This window comes from Hylobates moloch, unplaced genomic scaffold (genome assembly GCF_009828535.3).
Source record: "Hylobates moloch isolate HMO894 unplaced genomic scaffold, HMol_V3 SCAFFOLD_7, whole genome shotgun sequence".
Classification (NCBI taxonomy): Eukaryota; Metazoa; Chordata; class Mammalia; order Primates; family Hylobatidae; genus Hylobates; species Hylobates moloch.
This window is the reverse complement of record NW_026652282.1, coordinates 128,530,821-128,550,359: the sequence shown is the minus strand read 5'-3', so window position 1 is coordinate 128,550,359 and position 19,539 is coordinate 128,530,821. Positions and strand designations below refer to the sequence as shown.

At 40.8% G+C, this 19,539-nt stretch overlaps 1 protein-coding gene across 1 annotated transcript in view; it reads left to right on the top strand.

The window, feature by feature from the left end:
• Positions 1 to 1,709: 1,709 nt before the first annotated feature.
• The window catches only part of AFF2 (ALF transcription elongation factor 2), a 486,418-nt gene continuing 468,588 nt past the window's right edge, over positions 1,710 to 19,539 (top strand). The window contains exons 1-2 of the mRNA XM_058441365.1: positions 1,710 to 1,792; positions 2,356 to 2,469. Coding sequence (XP_058297348.1) covers positions 1,710 to 1,792; positions 2,356 to 2,469 — 197 coding nt within the window. The remainder of the gene's footprint in view (positions 1,793 to 2,355; positions 2,470 to 19,539) is intronic.

The window sequence follows — 19,539 nt, the reverse complement described above, 5'->3', positions numbered from 1 at the left end:
GTAGAGACGGGGTTTCACCGTGGTCTCAATCTCCTGACCTCGTGATCCGCCCGCCTCGGCCTCCCAAAGTGCTGGGATTACAAGCGTGAGCCACCGCGCCCAGCCCACATCAGGTTATTTTTAAACAAACCACATTACAGCAGATGTCTTTCTGTTCTATGCATAACAGAAGAGCTTCCATTTGTAGAGTACTTTAGATTTCACCATGCTCTTTTATGTTTGGTTGATACCCAGGGCAGGCACTATGTACCTCTGTTATATTAGATGAGTGAACTGAGGCTTAGTGAGGCTAAAATAACCTGAGGAATGAAGATCAGCCAGCCACTAGATGGGCAGAAGTGGGTTTCACCCTTAAATTCTCACTGAACCTTTGTATTATGAATCATGCTTTTTCCATGTATAGTCTTTGCTGGAAAAAAGAAAACCTCTGGTGAGCACAAATCTTTTGAAAATGAATAACTTGTGTTGTATTCTGTATTAAATGTTTTAAATATTTATTGAGCTAATCAGGGATTTGCATCTTTTAAAAACAATGGCGGTGTGCTCTGTGCAAGTCATATATGTTATATACTACCCTGTGGGTGGTTTCAGTTTACTTATAAAACGTTTAGCTCAGTCAAGTTGGGTGATGTCTACTACTTGGCAAAGCAGAGTGTTCTTAAAGACACAAGCTTTGGCTCTACAGCCCTTAGAAAACCAACATTTCCCAAGCAGAAGTTAGGACAGTTTTTTCTTTAAAGGGACAGTGAGGTCAATTCTATGCTCAATCCTTGCCATGCTAAGAAAATTTGGGACCCAGAACCAGTGCCTTGAGCACATCCCCAAATTGATGCATCTTCAAACCTATTTGTGTAGATATGTTGCACATATAATTGTTGCTACCTATTGCAAGGTCCAGATGGGTAAAGGATACACATTTTGATCTTCTACACTAGGATATTCTTGAGACCTCCTAAAAGGGAGCATGAAGAACTGAGGCTTGGCTGTCTGCTGGGCAGACCACTTTGCTTAGCAGCCATCCATGCAGACAGGTGCCCACAGGCTGAAGGGCTGTCAGGGGAAGGCAGTCACAGGAAGGAAGGAAGTGGGATAGGAACTGAAACAAAGATTATTTCTCCTCATATATTTATGAGTTCCTCTAGGTGGGCTAGAGCCTAGAGCAAGGAGAAACTCAGTATGTATTGTTAAACAGAATGAATAAAAGGAAAGGGACTGTGGCTTAAGAATTCATTGAGCAGTCTATCTTTTGGGTCATCCCCATCTTCATCACAAGTAAGTCCACACCTGGAAATGGAACTTTTCCCTCCAAACCACAGAGTTGATCACCAGGGGGAGAGCTGTAATGAAATCTGTTTCTGAAACCAGTTGGCCTTACTGCTTCTGTGTGAGTTGGTGTTAGCAAATGGTTGCATGAAACCTTCCTGATGACTTACCATCCTCTAGAGGGCAGAGCCAGGACTGGATCCGGTCCTCCTAAATTGTAGACCCTGGTATTCAAAAGAGGGTCCATGGAACAGCAGCATTGACCTCTCTTGGTATAACTTGTTGGAAATGCCCAATGTCAGGTGCCAGCCAAACTTCCTGAATCTGAGTCTGCATTGTCAAAAGATCCCCAGGGAATGCATATGCACAATAAAGACCAAAGAGCCCTGCTGTTGAGCTCACACTGCTGATAGGCTTGGTTCATTGAAATGTGAATCTTATGTGCAATGACTAAAGATTGTGTTCTTTTGCCTTACTTTTACAAAAGAAGAAGGGAATTGATCTTTATTGGACCTCCTACCCTGTGCCAGTAACTGAATGTGCCTGGCATGCTATATTTCTGCTTGTTCAACCTTCACAACTACCCTGGGAGATAAGCATTGCCTTCTTAATCTTATAGACAAGGAATTCTAAGCTGAAAAACAAAATGACTTGCCCAAGGCCACAGGGTAATTGTCAAGGCTGGGGTCTGAACCCTAGTTTGTGTGATTTCAAAGTCTTCCGCATGACAGCATGCTGTAGTAGAAAGCACAGAGAGACAATCTGGAGATGAAATTGCCTGGTTCCTCGGGGAACATCTCTAGAGGATTGATTTTATTATTGTTGTTTAATAACCCTAATTATTTGAGTATATTTTTTGTAGTGGCTTACAGCATCTCTTAATAAACATGCAAGAATTGATATTTGGCAGTATTATGAAAAATAACATTGGGCTATAACAGTGTTTTCAGTTTAGATACTTTTGTTGAATGCTCAATTATCTGCACGTCTTACTTTCAACTTTTTATTAACAGGGTTAAAGTAAGTGAACAACTCTTTTGCTCCTACCATCCGTATCACTTATTTATTTTTGTCCCTCCATGTTCTGTGAAGGCAGAAGTGTTTTAAGCCTCAACAGCTAATTACCTCCCCTGGGAGAAAGCTGGGAAGACAGGAAACATCGAAAAGGTCAACTCAGTTTAAGCTGGTGATTTGCCACAATGTGAGGTGAGGTGGTCACTTTCGAACTTGGAGTGAATGGTCACTAAGCGGGGACCTTGCCAGGCAGCAAGATAAGGAATCTCCCAGGGCCACCCATTTGCCTCAGGCCTTGTGTTTTATTTCATAGCCTGCTCGAATTCATTATATGGTTACATTTTTCCCAAACAAAATACTCACCGTTTAAATATAATCCAGTCCTTTCCAAGTTGAAATAATTTTGGGATTTGCCATTTGAATTACCCACAAGACATCTTTCCTATATACCCATGACTGTTTCTTAAAAGAATCTCAGTTGGGAAATGATTTGCTGCCCCAAGGAAACAAGCAGGTTTACATATCCCCATCCCCACCCAGCTTTCTCTCTCTCGCTCTCTCTCTCTCTCTCTGATTTCTTCAACTCTTCCACTAGGGCTAACTGAGAATCCTCCCAATGTGTGAGTATGTACACACATGTGTGAATGTGAGTGTGCACACATGTGTCTCAGTTTGCCTCTGTCTTAGGGATTGGGGCTGCTGTAAAGCAGCCCTTATAATGGGCAGGTTTTCCTACATGTTGATTGTTAATGAGATTAATATTTTGTCCTTTGTTATGCAGGGCAATTCTGTATTAACAAGCCGTCATCTTTTTCTTTCTTACTGTGGGGCTTTCTCAACTGTCATGCCATCAGGCTCATGAGCCTTTCATGAGAAAGACATGGGCCTCTTATGAGTCCGCTGAGTTCAGTCCACGTGAACAGCCAGTCCAATCACTGGCAGAATCTGTGGTAATGTGTTACAATCACCGTAGTCATGAGTAAATTTGAGAGGAGATGCTGTGAGGCTATGCAAATATCCCATTGTTTCTTAGAGCTTCACCCACTAATTTTAGCATCCATTGATGAAAGTTGCCTGCAGGAATTATTACTATGGTGTTCTAATGATGATTTTCTATTTCCCTCCTTCCATCAACCTTTATTAATTTCTTCTGTGAAGAATCCCGTCTTCTATTTATGCATCATTCGATTTGTTTTTATAAGTTGGGAATCATGGATATTTATTTTATTGTATGAGTTATAATCAAATACTGTTGTTATTTATTTTGTTGCTGAAATTGTTCTAGCTGTAGCTAGGGGTTTTCTACCCACTTCATTTCTGGTTGAGGAACAGGCTGGAGAGGGGAATGCCTTGCCCAAGATCATGCCTTTGGAGACAGCACCAGGGTTAGAACACAGATCTCTTTTTGAACTCACAGTTCAGGCCTGTCTCCATTATACTGTGCCACTTTATGAAACACTGAAAAGTATCTAGGTACACTGTCTCACTTTGCTGTGCTTTTTGTTTATCTTTTGATTAATACAGTTTTGATTGTCCTTTGGAGTTGGGTACAGGAGGAAATTTTGGGTGTCAGCCTGCTGTGTTGGAAAGCCTTTTTGTCACAGACAAATAACTTCACTAGCTTGATCTACCGTAGAGTGGAATTTAAAATAAGCTAGATGCCTTTTGTATCCCTTTTAGGTTGTTATCCGATAATAAGACAGCATAGATAGGGTGATCATGCATACTGGTTTGTCTTGAGTAGTCCTACTTAGTGCCTGTTTTTCGGGTATAATCATCAGTAGTACCTTTTCCCCCCTCAAAAGTGTGCATATTTTGATGATCAGTTATATGGTCACCCCAGTCCACTGGTTTTCAGACTTTTGCTCCACATCAGAGTTACCTGGAGGGCTTAAATAAATTTGAAAAAAAAAAAAAAGAGTCACCTCGAGGGCTTGTTAAACTACAGACAGCTGGACCCCACCCCCCAAATTTGTGATTCACTGGGTCTGGGGTGGGGCTTGAGAATGAGCATTTCTAACACGCTCTAAGGTGCTGCAGGTGCTGCGTGATTAATGTGTTGATTAACATCAATAAATTTCATAATATTGTAATATTTTACAGCTTGACATGATGCTATGGAATAGATTTATATTAAAAACTCTTTACTTTTTCTACCTAGTAAATTATGTTTATAGAGATGTAGTGAGTGACACAAAGGTAAGATAGTAGTAATAGCACTGCTAATTATATTGCTGTACATAAAAAATGACATCACTATTATCCAGCACTGTTAATAGTCCTAAATGGAGTTGGATATAGTAACCTTTTATTTGAATATACCCTCTAAATCTTGCTGAATCTTTTTCTTCCCTACAGATTTTAAATTTTGCATAGGCTCCATAGTTTTTATTTAAAGAGAAACGGAACTGGTAGGGGCGCCAGCATAATTTTCCACTCTTTATGGCACTGACTTTGGGATTGACACCCGCGCAGGTAGAGGACCTTTTTATCTGATAGGCTAAGGGTATAAACTGACCTCATGACATGCTCTTTCATATAAAGGAGACACAAAAGATGCATGTATGCATGCACGCACACTACCAACTGTGATGATGACAACAAATTTCCTTTGTTTGCTTTTTCTTGGTAGCTTTTCGGTGACTGTCATATGCTTTCTTTCTGCATCACTTCCCCATCGTAGTAGAGGAGTATGCATGAAGAACACAATGTAAGAACTGAATTTGAGACCCAGTGTGTATCATTGTATCATGCTGTGTTTCCACATTGATATTTCCCTGACATTTCATTAATATTGTTTCATTAATAGTGCTTCAATAGTATTATAAGCATAGCTCATTTTCTTCTTTGTCTATGCTGGAGAGAATCTCTTGGATGTGTACATCAATGGTTCTAATTATGTAATCAATAGTAAACCAAGTCTTGAGGCCCTGTGCCTCAGTGTTTCCTTCTCTGCAGGCCAGTATATTTAGTGCTTTTGTAGTATTGGGATTAGATGTATGATACTGCTTTGTATTTGCTGTGGCCATATGCAAAAAAGATATTAGTACTTTAGCACTGACTGGGTCTCAGTTATTTGTGTGTTATCATGTATGTATTTAATTGAGCAGCTACTACATGCAAGGAGCTGTGAGAAATGAACATGAGGCCAAGATGTTGACCTTGCCCTCAAGGAATTTACAGTCTTGTCAGAGAGATAATCCATACGCATAAACACCATAAAAAGTAGACAGAATTAAGAAGTATGAGAGCTACACAGAGAACATGACAGGAATTCAAAGAAAGTGCTACTCCTTTCTTGGCAGTGAAGGGTCCAGAGTGGCTCTGAGGTTCATTTTGTACATGAAGAGATGAAAAAGGACAATCTAAGTGGAAGATACAGGAGAAACACGGAAACAAACAAAAGAATATCCAGGGAAATGTTTGCAGATCCCTTTGTCTGGTTGCATGACACAGAATATAGCAGAAAGCCATGAACTAGCTGAAAGTAAGAAGGATTTGGCTGGCTGCAGACAGGCAGTACCAAAATGTGAGGGCATATTAATCCACTGTGGGCCAGTTACTATGCTAGGAATCGTATACACCTTCTCTCATTTCATCATCAAAATTTCTCTGAGGAAGGGAGTGCTTTTATTCTTTCCTTGTATTAAGGCCTGTGAATATATTTCAGAAGAAAAGCTTCCAAAATACTTCCAATAAATATGTGGGACGGTTAAGCAATGGCACAACAAATTTAGTTGCCATGACCTAGGTCTGTCCAAAGGCCCCTCTACAATTCAGAAGCTCTCAAGAGAGAAATATCAACTTCCCAAGTGTCCAGGTTTAATAACATTTGAACAAAGAAAAAGTCCTTCCTAGGAGACCTCCATTTCACCTGGAGGTATTTCCTTTCTATTAGTTCTACCTGTCTATCTACGTGTGTACCAAGAAGAGGGTCATGTTTTCCCCTTCATCCTGCACCTATCACTCTCCACTGCTCCTACCTCTAAGCTCTTTCATCATCCGACATTGACTTGTAATTTAACAGAGGCCGTGCGCTAAGCAGGACATTGCAGTATTGGCTGGCCAGTTTGACTCAGCTGTCTTCCCACTGCAAGTCAATTGTTTTTGCCTGAAATTATTTCAGCAAGCTTTGTGCTGTATCTGTGTCACACTTTTGGCCAGTTTGTTAATGTAAGTGCTCCTTGGTAGTAGGAGTAAGATCAATTCCTGCTTTACCTACCCATGGCCCTTGGACAATACCCTCTACCCAGTGGGTTTCACCAACAGACACTTTGTGGTGGGCATATTGGCAAAAATGTTTGACTCCCAACCACTACTTCCCAAGATTTTCCCATGCACAAAGCTCTCCTTATTTGCACACTGGGGCTTTCTGTAACTGCAATGTCCATCCATGTCTAAGGATGCAGCCAAATAAAGAAGCTGCTTCCTTTTTATTTTATTTTATTTATTTTACTTTTTTTTTTTGAGACAGAGTCTTACTATGTTGCCCAGGCTGGAGTGCAGTGGTGCAATCTTGGCTCACTGCAGCCTCCGCCTCCTGAGTTCAAGTGATTCTCCTGCCTCAGCCTCTTGAGTAGCTGGGATTACAGGCATGTACCACCACACCAGGCTAATTTTTGTATTTTTACTAGAGATGGGTTTTCACCATGTTGGCCAGGCTGGTCTCGAACTCCTGACCTCAAGTGATCTACCCACCTCAGCCTCCCAAAGTGCTGGGATTACAGGCGTCAGCCACCGCACCTGGTCTGCCTCCCATTTACTTTAAAACATCTGTTCTAGTCTTCCAGTGTAGGCATGGTCATAACGTGGGAATACCTTTAATAGTTAAAATGGATTCTGACCAATTGGCTCATGAAATTAAAAGAAGATAAAAATACAATCTTTTTGGTATGCGTGCCATAATATATACTGGCTAGATACATCTTTAATCATTTTTAAAGTATTGAAATATCATCTGTCATGAAAATAACTGCATTGGTATAAAATATTTGCTTTTTATGATGTTTTTGTTTTAGTTAAAAAGATTCATAGGCTAAAAGGAACTTTAAAGGTCAGCAGATTTGTTCTCATAATCTAGCAATCAGCCATTCTAGGCAAGTGAAAATGTAGTTTGCTTCTAACAGTGTCCTGAAAAATAATTTTTCAACCTTGTGGTGGGGCTATGTCAACTATTTCCGTATCCTATTCGTTGCTTGAAAATAGCAGAGACTCAACAAATATTCACAGAAAAAGCGAATGAGCCTTAAAGGAAATGCATTTAATTGGGTAGAAAGCAAATTGTGAACACATATTTGTAGAGTGGATGCATGGAAGAAGGAATGGACAGACAAGCCACTAGGAAATTTTCTGATATAGCTAACCTGATTTTCTCATGTTGCAGATGAAATCAGTTTCTTCTTACTCAGTTTGCACAGTGTAAGTGAGTTTCCTCAACTAGTCATCATACCCTCTCTATTTGAAGGAAGTTATTAATTCTTCCCTCAGTCCCGTCTCTTCTGGCTGAGTAATCATAGCCTCGTTTACCTTTCCTCATAGGTTCATCTTTCCAAGCCTGTGAGAGTCTCTGTGGCTCTCTGATCCCCAAATGCATCATAATCCTCTCTCTGTTTTAGAGCCTAGGCCTAGATATGCCAATGTGAGATTTACAGAGGGATTAGTGAGCATTTTGTATCTAAACCTGGATGATGACAATCACAGACTTCATTAGTGGATAAAGAAAACCATAAGACAATAGGGGTTTTGTGGGATTTGTGGCGAGTTTTTTTCAAAATTATGTTTGACCACTCTTTGCTCTTCTTTCCCCAGTTGCTATTTCTGGAACTCACAGTTGTGATTAGACAGCATCAGAAAAGGAAGCTGCTACCTTTCACTCTTGGTTGTTAAAAACAATATGTCTAATAGTTTATTACACATTTTCAAATAGCTTCCTCTAAAAACTGGAGAAAGATTTCTCCCCCCCTATACAATTCTGTGGCTCAAAGATTGTCTTTTAGCTAGAAATATTGATTTGCTGTTGTTTAGCCCCCAATGGATGGCTTCTTATCTCTAAGACTGGATTTTTGTTAGAATGAGAGTTGACAGAATTCAGATTTAGTCAAGTGAGGTGTGTCAGAGTTGGTAAAATGTTAAAGTTTGAGAACAAATTGGATATTAACTCAGGAAATTTTGTGTGAATTTTGTCAAAAGAAGTGATTTCAGGAATCAGGGCCTTTGTGGTGTATATTTGCAGAGAATAATTATTTAATTGCAGAAGATAATTATTTAAATGCCTGAGTCTCCTTTTGGGGGAGGAGAACTGATTTCTACAGATTTGTTTATACAGATTTAGTCATAAGGCAAACCTGAAATGAAAAATCAGTCCAAATTTTTAACAGAGAATTGCATCAGGTTTGGTACATTCGTATGCTGGATGATAATGAATTTTTCTTCTTTGTACTTTTTTGAAATTTCTAATTTTGTTTTACAGTGACCCTGCATTACTTTTATACATGCTCATGTAACAAGTAAAAAAGACACAAACATGTATCAAATATGACCCCTATTTTATCAAATAAAAAAATCATATACAAATGCTCCCCCATCAAGCTATGATTTTTTGACCTTACAATGGTTTGAAAGTGATAAGCATTCAGTAGAAACCATACTTCAAATTAGTAATTCAAATGCATTTTCAGCTTACAATATTTTCAACTTATGATGGGTTTATTGAGGGGCATCTGCGAATACATATGTGCAGGAAAAAAACTAGAAGGAAGTATACCAAAATGTATTGCGTTAATGGTTATTATCAATGATTGATCAGATTACAGGCTGCTTTTATGTATTTTTCATCCTTCTCTATATTGTTACAGTTTAAAGAACATGTATATGTGAATCAGGGTTTCTTAATCTTGGCACCACTGACATTTGCAGCCAAGTAACTCTTTGTTGTGAGGGGCCATCCTGATTATCTTCCTGAGTTTCCCTGACCTCTACACACTAGATAACAGAAACACCTATTCCTCCATAGGTGTGACAACCAAAAATGTCTTTGGACATTGCCTAATGTCTCTTGGGAGGGGGCAAAATCAACCCTGTTTGAGAACCACTGATATAAATTAAACAAGTGTTTCTTTAGTAAGAAATTTTCAAGCTATATGGAAATAAAACTAAGGCTTAAATAACTACAAATAAGGTAAGCAACAACATGGCTCCCCTACACCACTCTCTTCTCTTTCCATTCTCAGTAGAATGAAAGTGTGGGATAATGGCCTGGTTGAAGTTTACAGAGTTGTAAGGCGATGAATGGTTTTGATAAGCCACCAATTCCCTCCCCATAAAATAAATAGACTACATAAAGCAATATGGGCATAGAGATTTCTTATATGTTTAGGCACACAATTAGCACTTAATGTATGTTTAATAATAAGCAATGAACCTCTTACCAAATTAGTAGTAGAATTTATGGTCTTTCTCTACTCTAAACTCTCCTCCAGATGCTGGGAAGTGAAAAAAAAAAAAAAAAAGAAGAAAGAAAGAAAGAAAAAGAGATTGGGCAAAAGTTGAGTTGCTTTCTGCCTGTGATCCTTGGAATCACAACTTTAAAAGTTTTGTTCTGGAGACCCTGTGTATTGCAAAGGTCCCATTCAAGAAGAGCACTTCCTCTCTTTTGGAGAGCACCTGTTAAGTAAAGGGTTAACCTAGCAAGCTTGGGGTGTTCCAACCCTGCATATTCCAAAAACAGGGCCAATCAAGGGCTTCTGGGAGATAACTTCTAGGTCCTTGGAATATTCTGCCTGATGAGAGGGTCTTTGTATACCTGGAGAGTTGAGCCACACCAGATAGTTTATGCTAACAGTGTGGGTTATGGTAGGGTCCTTGGGCCACTGTGTATCAGTTTGACCTCTGGAGGGGCTGGAGACTGAATAACTAAAATCAGGCATGTGGGTGCTCCATGACTACTGACTAGTCCTCAATAAAAATCTGGACACCAATACTCAGGAGAGCTTTCCTGGTTGGAAATATTTTGTACATATTGTCACACATCATTGCTTGGGGAATTAACCACTGTCTTTACTACTCTCCTGGGAGAGGAAAACTAGAAGCTCATACCCGGTCTCTCTTGGACCCCACCATGTGTACCTTTTTCCTTTGCTGATTTTAATCTGTATTCTTTCACTGTAGTAAACCATAGCCATGAGTATAGCACTTTCTGTGACTTGAGTCCTTCTGGCAAAACATACTTGAGGGTGGTCTTGGGAACCCCTGACACAGCCACATGTCCTTTAACTCACAGAGAGTGATGAGGAAGGTCAGGGTTGAAGCGTGGTATGAAAACCCCAAAGCCTTGCCCAGTGTGTGTCAACTCTGATTTGATGTACAGCTTGAACTGGCTATTTGGTCCTCTAGTAGGCAGGGTCTTCACAAGCCAGGTGAATGTTGGAACCCAAGGACCTGACTGGGGGGCAAGCTGCACTTCATACCTGGGGTTCTATCCACCTGGGGAGGATATTGGTCAGTATCCCCTTCCCTGAGAATCGGACACATGTGTGCATTTGCCAGGGTTTCCCTTGCCAGGCAAGCATAGCAGAGGTATGGCCTTTAATTGCCTTTGGTTCTCAAAGTGTTCTGAGCAGTATACCTGAACCGCTATGCTTGTTGGTCTGCTCACTTTGCTGTTTTGTTTTTTGAGTAGAGGGAATAAGTTTAATATTACAAAAGAAGTCTTGGCTTGACAGCATAGATAGATGCCTTTGCATGAATGAAAAAGTCAAATCTGGGAGAAAGGAGAATGGAAGGCCTTACTTATAGCTTTAGATTTTTCTCTAACGTGTTTCATTCAAAGCCTGTTTACCTCTGGATATGGAAACTGGGGACATCCTTTACTTAAAGCCTCTGCAGTGACAACAGCCTAAGTTAGGGCCCCAGCTCCATTCTAGGTATTTGTTGCTTGGTAGGAAGAAAATCAAAACAGTAAGAAATGAGTGGTTTTACTCATAGTAGCTTGATCCTGGTGGTAAGACAGGGAATTGCACTAAAGATCTGACAAATGGTGGGGATTTAAAAAATGCTCGGGGTGGTTCTCCCCTCTGTGTCAGAACACATTATTTAGGCTAAAAGGAGAGGAGACTCTTCTTTATGTAATTTTTAAATTGAACTGTAACTAATACACAATAAAATGTACAGGTATTCAGTTCAGTGAGTTTTGACATTTGCTTACACCCAGGTAACTGCTACCCAAAACAAGATACAGACCAACTCTGTCCAATAGCAATATAATACAAGCCACATCTATAATTTTAAGTTTTTTTGCAGCCACATTAGAAAAGGTAAAAAGATACAGGTGAGATTAATTTTAACACTATATTTTCAATCCAGTGTATTTGAGTCATCATCATTTCAACACATAATTAACATAGAAATTATAATTAAAATTCACATTTTCTTTTTAACAAGTCTTTGTTACAAGCATATTTTATACTTACAACACATTTCATTCAGATGCCAATACTAAAAAATTTGTGGTGGAAAACACATAACAAATGTACTGTGGCCTTCTCTGAAAGGGGTATAAAGTGCTCAGGCTGTGAATGAGTACAGGCTTCTGGAACAGACAGCTGTCCTTGGGTTTCACTTCCCAGTGACTTTGAATTCCCAGGATTCAGGAATCCTTGTGGTCAGAAGGCAGACTCCTCGAACTTGATCTGAAGACTGAAACTGTACCTGAGCCTCTATCTGTGTCCTCAACTCATTCTTTGCTGTTTGTTTATTTCTTCCATGTCCCCAGACCCTAACTTCCTTCCACTAATATTACTGAGAATTTGCCAGTGAAGGACAATCTACAGAGTGCTCCCAAGAGAAAGGCATTGTAATCCCTGGAAGAACTTATAAGTCAGTAGAAGACACTTCCAGACACCATTAAAAACTATGACATAGCCCTCAGACTAGAGTAAGGCTATGGTTAGAGGAAGCTTCCTCAGGTTAGAGGAAGGTACAACATGGAAGTATGGCTAGGAGTTGAGGATGCAAAGAGCAGGGTCTAGGAATGAATAGAGTGTGGATTAACTGTCAGATGGCCAGCTCTACTATTTATAGGCTGTGTCACCTTGAGCCAATTGCTTCATCTCTCTGGGCTTCTTTGCCATTATCTGCAAAACAGGGATAATACACATATTTACCAGAGCTGTCAAACATCAAACAAAAAAGAATATTAAACATTTGTCGCAATGACTGGCTCATTTGCTCACTCATTCATTCAACAGATATTTTAAAACATCAACCATATGCCAGGTGCTGGGCTAGTTGCTGGGAATACAGCAATAAAGTGAGGTAGGCGTGGTCTGTATTCTCTTAAAGTTTGACATCCAGTTGAGGAGTTAAATTAACAGTATTTATTATCATGGGGAGAGGCAGACATAAGAAAGGCCATGGTGCATGGTGCAGCTGAAGAAAAGTGAGAGGTTTAAATCAAGTTTACCTGTGCCCAGAGGGAGACAGGGCTGGAGGTTAGCAGAGGGTGATGAAACTGAAGGAGTTAGATTGGGTCTGCCATCACAGTCTCAATCCTGCTGAAAAAATTTTGGAAATCTTCAATAAGTTTTCCAATATTTGGGATTATTCAAGTATTTTAATAAAACTAGAATAGACTATTGTTTCTTGTGGGGATAATGGAAGACACTCCAGTTTAATTTGCATTTGCCATGTCTTACCATCCTGACTTCAGACTCTTTAAGATTAGGGAGCATGCTATCGCTGAATCTTCCACCCAAACTGCTTTTGCAGTGTAGCTTAGACTTAGATTCTTCTTGACTCTCTGCATATGTTGGCCAGAACTGGGTCTGGCACAGAATGAATGTTCAATAGATGTGTGTTGAATGGCTGGATGGGAGAATGGATGGATGCCCAAGATGCTGGCAGAGTCAGTCTGGCTATTCCAGACTCCTCCCACAAGTCAACCTCTGCAGAGAAGAGGCATCTTTCCATTCAACAGAAGGGGCCCTGGCCTAGAAGTTAAGATGTCTGGGTCTTAGCCCTGTCTCTGCCATTCATTTGCTTTGTGATCTTGGGCAAGTCACTTAACTCCTCTGGTCCTGTTGCCCAACCTGCAAAACGAATGGGCTTTGACCTCTGGGATCGCTTCTGTGTTTCACATTTCGTGATCATCTGGCTCTCAAGGTTCATTTTCTCCAGTCTCCTGGCCCCTGACACTCACATGTTGTGTAAGCTGCTCACTAGCCTATATTTTGTGGAACTGAACTCAAGCCAATTAAAAACAGAGTACATTAATAAGAGTTTCAGTGAAGATGTCTGATCCCATTGTTGTTGCAAAGGATTAGTGAAGGGGCTGCGAGAGGATCATGGTCTCTGTTGAAACCTGTGTTTAATTATTCGTTCCTTTTTCTGTATTTTCATCATATACCCACTGAGTACTTGACCATTGCTGTGCATGAAGAAGAGGAAGAATTAATCCTCATCTGACCTCTATTTAAATGATACATTTTAGTTTCAACCTAGAGTGATTCTAAGTTCTGCCCTGATAAGGCCAGTTTCTGCCACCTTTTTGATCTGTAACATGTTCTGCTTCCTGGTTTGAGCATCAGACTTGGATTTGTCAAGACATGTCCCTCAGCAATATCAGCATTTCTTTTTTGGGACAGTTACTGATTAAGCTCACAGCACTGGGGAGAAAGAACTGAACAGCTAGAAAGATGACAGCCAATGACTATAGGTTTCCCATCCCATTTTTGTCATCTCTCACAAAACTAAAATCACCATAAGAAATCTTTCTGCATATGTAAGAGTCTGTATTTTCAGCCTTGGAATATTCATTCAGTTTTTATGCATCTGATTATGCACATACCAATAACCCTCTAATTTATGGATGCTTGCTATTAGGTTTTGTTTAAATGAGTTCCTTCCAAAAGGAACCAGCCTTCTGTTCTAAAGAGACATGTAAACCACACGAGGTGAATTTTCCTACAACTGATTTCAAATGTGGAGTTTTCAGGGTGTAATTTAGATGTAGCTGTGGTGGTTTATGGCCACAGAAACTGTAGGTGTGTGTGTAGGAGGCTACATGGTACTTACGAATGACTGGAAGCCAGAGAGCAGAGGGAGAGAGCCAGCGGTGGAGATTTTAGCTCACTTTCACATCTCTACCCCAAGGCATTAGATGCCGCTAATTCTTCAAAAGCCAAAGATTTGTTTTACAGAAGAAATTCTGATTTGATTAAGATATTGCTTCCAGACCTAATGTTCCTTTAGCAAATCAAGCCTACATCCATGATTAGAAAAAAACTGCATGTTATCTAAGCATAGAAAAGCCACATGATTTGAAAGTATTCTACAGAAGTAACATTTAGTGTAATTACAGTACATTTAGATTAATTATAGCCGTGGTTCCGGGCGCCACCATACTTAAGGTTGTATTAGCATTTTTGTTTTTAACCCTGCGTGGAGTAAGTTTATCCTCTGGCTGCATATTTTTTTACTCCAGAAAATATTTGAGTTCCACATAATGTGAGACCAAAATTGAATGGCCTTTTCTACTTTTAGGCTAACTTTAAAAAGATATAATTTCAGAGAGGCTATTCTCTTTAAGATTGCTGTTTGTCTATAGAATCTCAAAATAGGCAGAGATTAATTTTGAAAAAGAATGAAAATGGTCATGATGCTTAGATAGGAAGTTGACTTGCTATAAATGGCTTGTGTTTCCCTTTGAAAGCCTTTATAGCATTGGCCATAAAGTAAAACCTGGTTGACATTTAACTGCCATGTCTGTCCAGAACTTACCTATCTGACCTGAGTGTGTGGCTCCATTCAAATTGGGCCCTTAGGGAGGCACCATCTTATTCCAACAGTTCTACCTGACCAGGCAGGTAACAGTTTGAAATTTCATCTTTGTGAATGGCCTTTGGAATCTGTGGCTGGTTCTTTTTTAATATCATTTATTATAAGCCCCAGATTTTCATTTCTTGATGGTAGTGGTGATTGTGATTTTTTTGAAACAACCAGAAAGTAATTTGGAGCAAGATTTGCTGAGTAAGGAGGCTGATAAGGTCGAATATAGGTTTTACTAAAAAATGAGTTGTGGCTCTAAGATAATGAGCCTAATTTTCATGCATGGTTCATAACTGTAGCTGAAGGTAATTTCCTCAGAGCAGTTCTAAACATGGTTGAAGAATGCATGTCTCCTTGAGGATGGTGTATAGTTTCCTCATAGTGTTGCTTCTAAGAGTCAGCATTTATTTAAATGTTAAATGTCTGGTGGTTTCTCTTATGAAGAGTCTCATTGTCTTATACACCATGTAAATAAAGGGAGATTTCTTTAAACTCTAAGTATTGGACTGTAATGAAACTAAAAATTGTTATGACTTATGGCCTATTTTGCTGTTGCTGTAATAGAATACCAGAGACTGGGTAATCTATAAAGAACAGAGATTTATTTGTTACAGTTCTGGAGACTGGGATGTCCAAGATCAAGGAGCTGCATCTGGCAGAGGCTACTTGCTGTGTCCTGCCATAGCAGAAGGTGGAAGAACATGGTTCCTAACTGTAGCTGAAGGTAAATCCCTCAGAGACAGAATACATGAAAAAGAGAGAGAAAGAGAGAGAGCAAGGTGGGAGCAAGGAGAGTGCTGAACTCTTAAAGATATCACCTCTCAACACTCTTGCATTAGGGATTAAGTTTCTAACTTTGGAGGACACATTCAAACTATAACAATCTGTCACATATAATAAAGACATTTCCCGGAGACGGGCCTAGCCTCCCAGCCCACATCTTTCTCCTGTGCTGGATGCTTCCTGCCCTCATCATTGGACTCCATGTTCTTCAGTTTTGGGACTCAGACTGTCTCTCCTTGCTCCTTCGGCTTGCAGACAGCCTACTGTGGGACCTTGTGGTCATATTAAACACCAGACTCCTGTGGATATACAGTGCTTGCTCTTCTAGGGTAGATTCACATGAACGCATATCCATTCTAAAACTCATTGGTATGGCCTTTTTATAACTAAAACACGATTCCAGCAAGGCTGAAAACTCAAACGGCTGCTCCATAAATAATTACAATGTTCCTGAAAAGGCACTTTCCTGAGAAGAACTGCAACAGATTTTCATGATATCAGGAAGGCTTTGTGTTCCTGTAAGAAAATTTGGCTAGTTTATTGCTGAAGTTATTTCTTTATGGAAATTTATGGTACACTTGCCAGTGCTTTGTTCTGTCAGGACGCTGGAGTGCAATTCGTTCTGGAGGCTGGACATCTGAGATCAGGGTGCCAGTATGGCTGGATTCTGTTACTTATCCTTGAAAGAGGGTGATTTGGAGGGTGGAGCCAAGATGGCCGAATAGGAACAGCTCCGGTCTCCAGCTCCCAGCCCCAGCGACACAGAAGATGGGTGATTTCTGCATTTCTGCTTGAGGTACTGGTTTCATCTCACTAGGGAATGCCTAACAGCGGGTGCAGGACAGTCAGTAAAGCGCACTGTGCGCGAGCCGAAGCAGGGCGAGGCATTGCCTCACTCGGGAAGCGCAAGGGGTCAGGGAGTTCCCTTTCCTAGTCAAAGGGGAAACAGAGGGCACCTGGAATATCGGGTCAGTCCCATCCTAATACTGCGCTTTTCCAATGGGCCTGGAAAACGGCACACTAGGAGATTGTGTCCCGCACCTGGCTCGGAGGGTCCTATGCCCACGGAGTCTCGCTGATTGCTAGCACAGCAGTCTGAGATCAAGCTGCAAGGCGGCAGCGAGGCTGGGGGAGGGGCGCCCGCCATTGCCCAGGCTTGCTTAGGTAAACAAAGCAGCCAGGAAGCTCGAACTGGGTGGAGCCCACCACAGCTCAAGGAGGCCTGCCTGCCTCTGTAGGCTCCACCTCTGGGGGCAGGGCACAGACAAACAAAAACTCAGCAAGAACCTCCACAGACTTAAATGTCCCTGTCTGACTGACAGCTTTGAAGAGAGTAGTGGTTCTCCCAGCACGCAGCTGGAGATCTGAGAACGGACAGACTGCCTCCTAAAGTGGGTCCCTCACCCCTGAGCAGCCTAACTGGGAGGCACCCCCCCAGTAGGGTCAGACTGACACCTCATTCAACCGGGTACTCCTCTGAGACAAAACTTTCAGAGGAACTATCAGACAGCTGAATTTGTGGTCTCACGAAAATCTGCTGTTCTGCAGCCACCGCTGCTGACACCCAGCCAAACAGGGTCTGGAGTGGACCTCTAGTAAACTCCAACAGACCTGCAGCTGAGGGTCCTGTCTGGTAGAAGGAAAACTAACAAACAGAAAGGACATCAACACCAAAAACCCACCTGTACATCACCATCATCAAAGACAAAAAGTAGGTAAAACCACAAAGATGGGGAAAAAACAGAGCAGAAAAACTGGAAACTCTAAAAAACAGAGCACCTCTCTTCCTCCAAAGTAACGCAGTTCCTCACCAGCAACGGAACAAAGCTGGATGGAGGATGACTTTGATGAGTTGAGAGAAGAAGGCTTCAGACGATCAAACTACTCTGAGCTACGAGAGGAAATTCAAAACAATAGCAAAGAAGTTAAAAACTTTGAAAAAAAATTAGAAGGATGGATAACTAGAATAACCAACAGAGAGAAGGGCTTAAAGGAGCTGATGGAGCTGAAAGCCAAGTTTCAAGAACTACGCAAAGATTGCAGAAGCCTCAGTAGCAGATGCGATCAACTGGAAGAAAGGGTATCGCTGATGGAAGATGAAATGAATGAAATGAAGAGAGAAGGGAAGTTTAGAGAAAAAAGAATAAAAAGAAATGAACAAAGCCTCCAAGAAATTTGGGACTATGTGAAAAGACCAAACCTACGTCTGATTGGTGTACCTGAAAATGATGGGGAGAATGGAACCAAGTTGGAAAACACTCTGCAGGATATTATCCAGGAGAACTTCCCCAATCTAGCAAGGCAGGCCAGCATTCAGATTCAGGAAATACAGAGAACGCCACAAAGATACTCCTCGAGAAGGGCAACTCCAAGACACATAATTGTCAGATTCACCAAAGTTGAAATGAAGGAAAAAATGTTAAGGGCAGCCAGAGAGAAAGGTCGGGTTACCCACAAAGGGAAGCCCATCAGACTAACAGCTGATCTCTCAGCAGAAACTCTACAAGCCAGAAGAGAGTGGGGGCCGATATTCAACATTCTTAAAGAAAAGAATTTTCAACCCAGAATTTCCTATCCCGCCAAACTAAGCTTCATAAGTGAAGGAGAAATAAAATACTTTACAGACAAGCAAATGCTGAGTGATTTTGTCACCACCAGGCCTGCCCTAAAAGAGCTCCTGAAGGAAGCACTAAACATGGAAAGGAACAACCGGTTCCAGCCACTGCAAAAACATGCCAAATTGTAAAGACCATCGAGGCTAGGAAGAAACTATAGCAACTAACGAGCAAAATAACCAACTAACATCATAATGACAGGATCAGATTCACACATAACAATATTAACGTTAAATGTAAATGGGCTAAATGCTCCAATCAAAAGACACAGACTGGCAAACTGGATAAGGAGTCAGGACCCATCAGTGTGCTGTATTCAGGAAACCCATCTCACGTGCAGAGACACACATAGACTCAAAATAAAGGGATGGAGGAAGATCTATCAAGCAATTGGAAAACAAAAAAAGGCAGGGGTTGCAATCCTAGTCTCTGATAAAATAGACTTTAAACCAACAAAGATCAAAAGAGACAAAGAAGGCCATTACATAATGGTAAAGGGATCAATTCAACAAGAAGAGCTAACTATCCTAAATATATATGCACCCACCACAGGAGCACCCAGATTCATAAAGCAAGTCCTCAGTGACCTACAAAGGGACTTAAACTCCCACACAATAATAATGGGAGATTTTAACACCCCACTGTCAACATTAGACAGATCAACGAGACAGAAAGTTAACAAGGATATCCAGGAATTGAACTCAGCTCTACATAAAGTGGACCTAATAGACATCTACAGAACTCTCCACCCCAAGTCAACAGAATATACATTTTTTTCAGCACCACACCACACCTATTCCAAAATTGACCACATAGTTGGAAGTAAAGCTCTCCTCAGCAAATGTAAAAGAACAGAAATTATAACAAACTGTCTCTCAGACCACAGTGCAATCAAACTAGAACTCAGGATTAAGAAACTCACTCAAAACCGCTCAACTACATGGAAACTGAACAACCTGCTCCTGAATGACTATTGGGTACATAATGAAATGAAGGCAGAAATAAAGATGTTCTTTGAAACCAACGAGAACAAAGACACAAC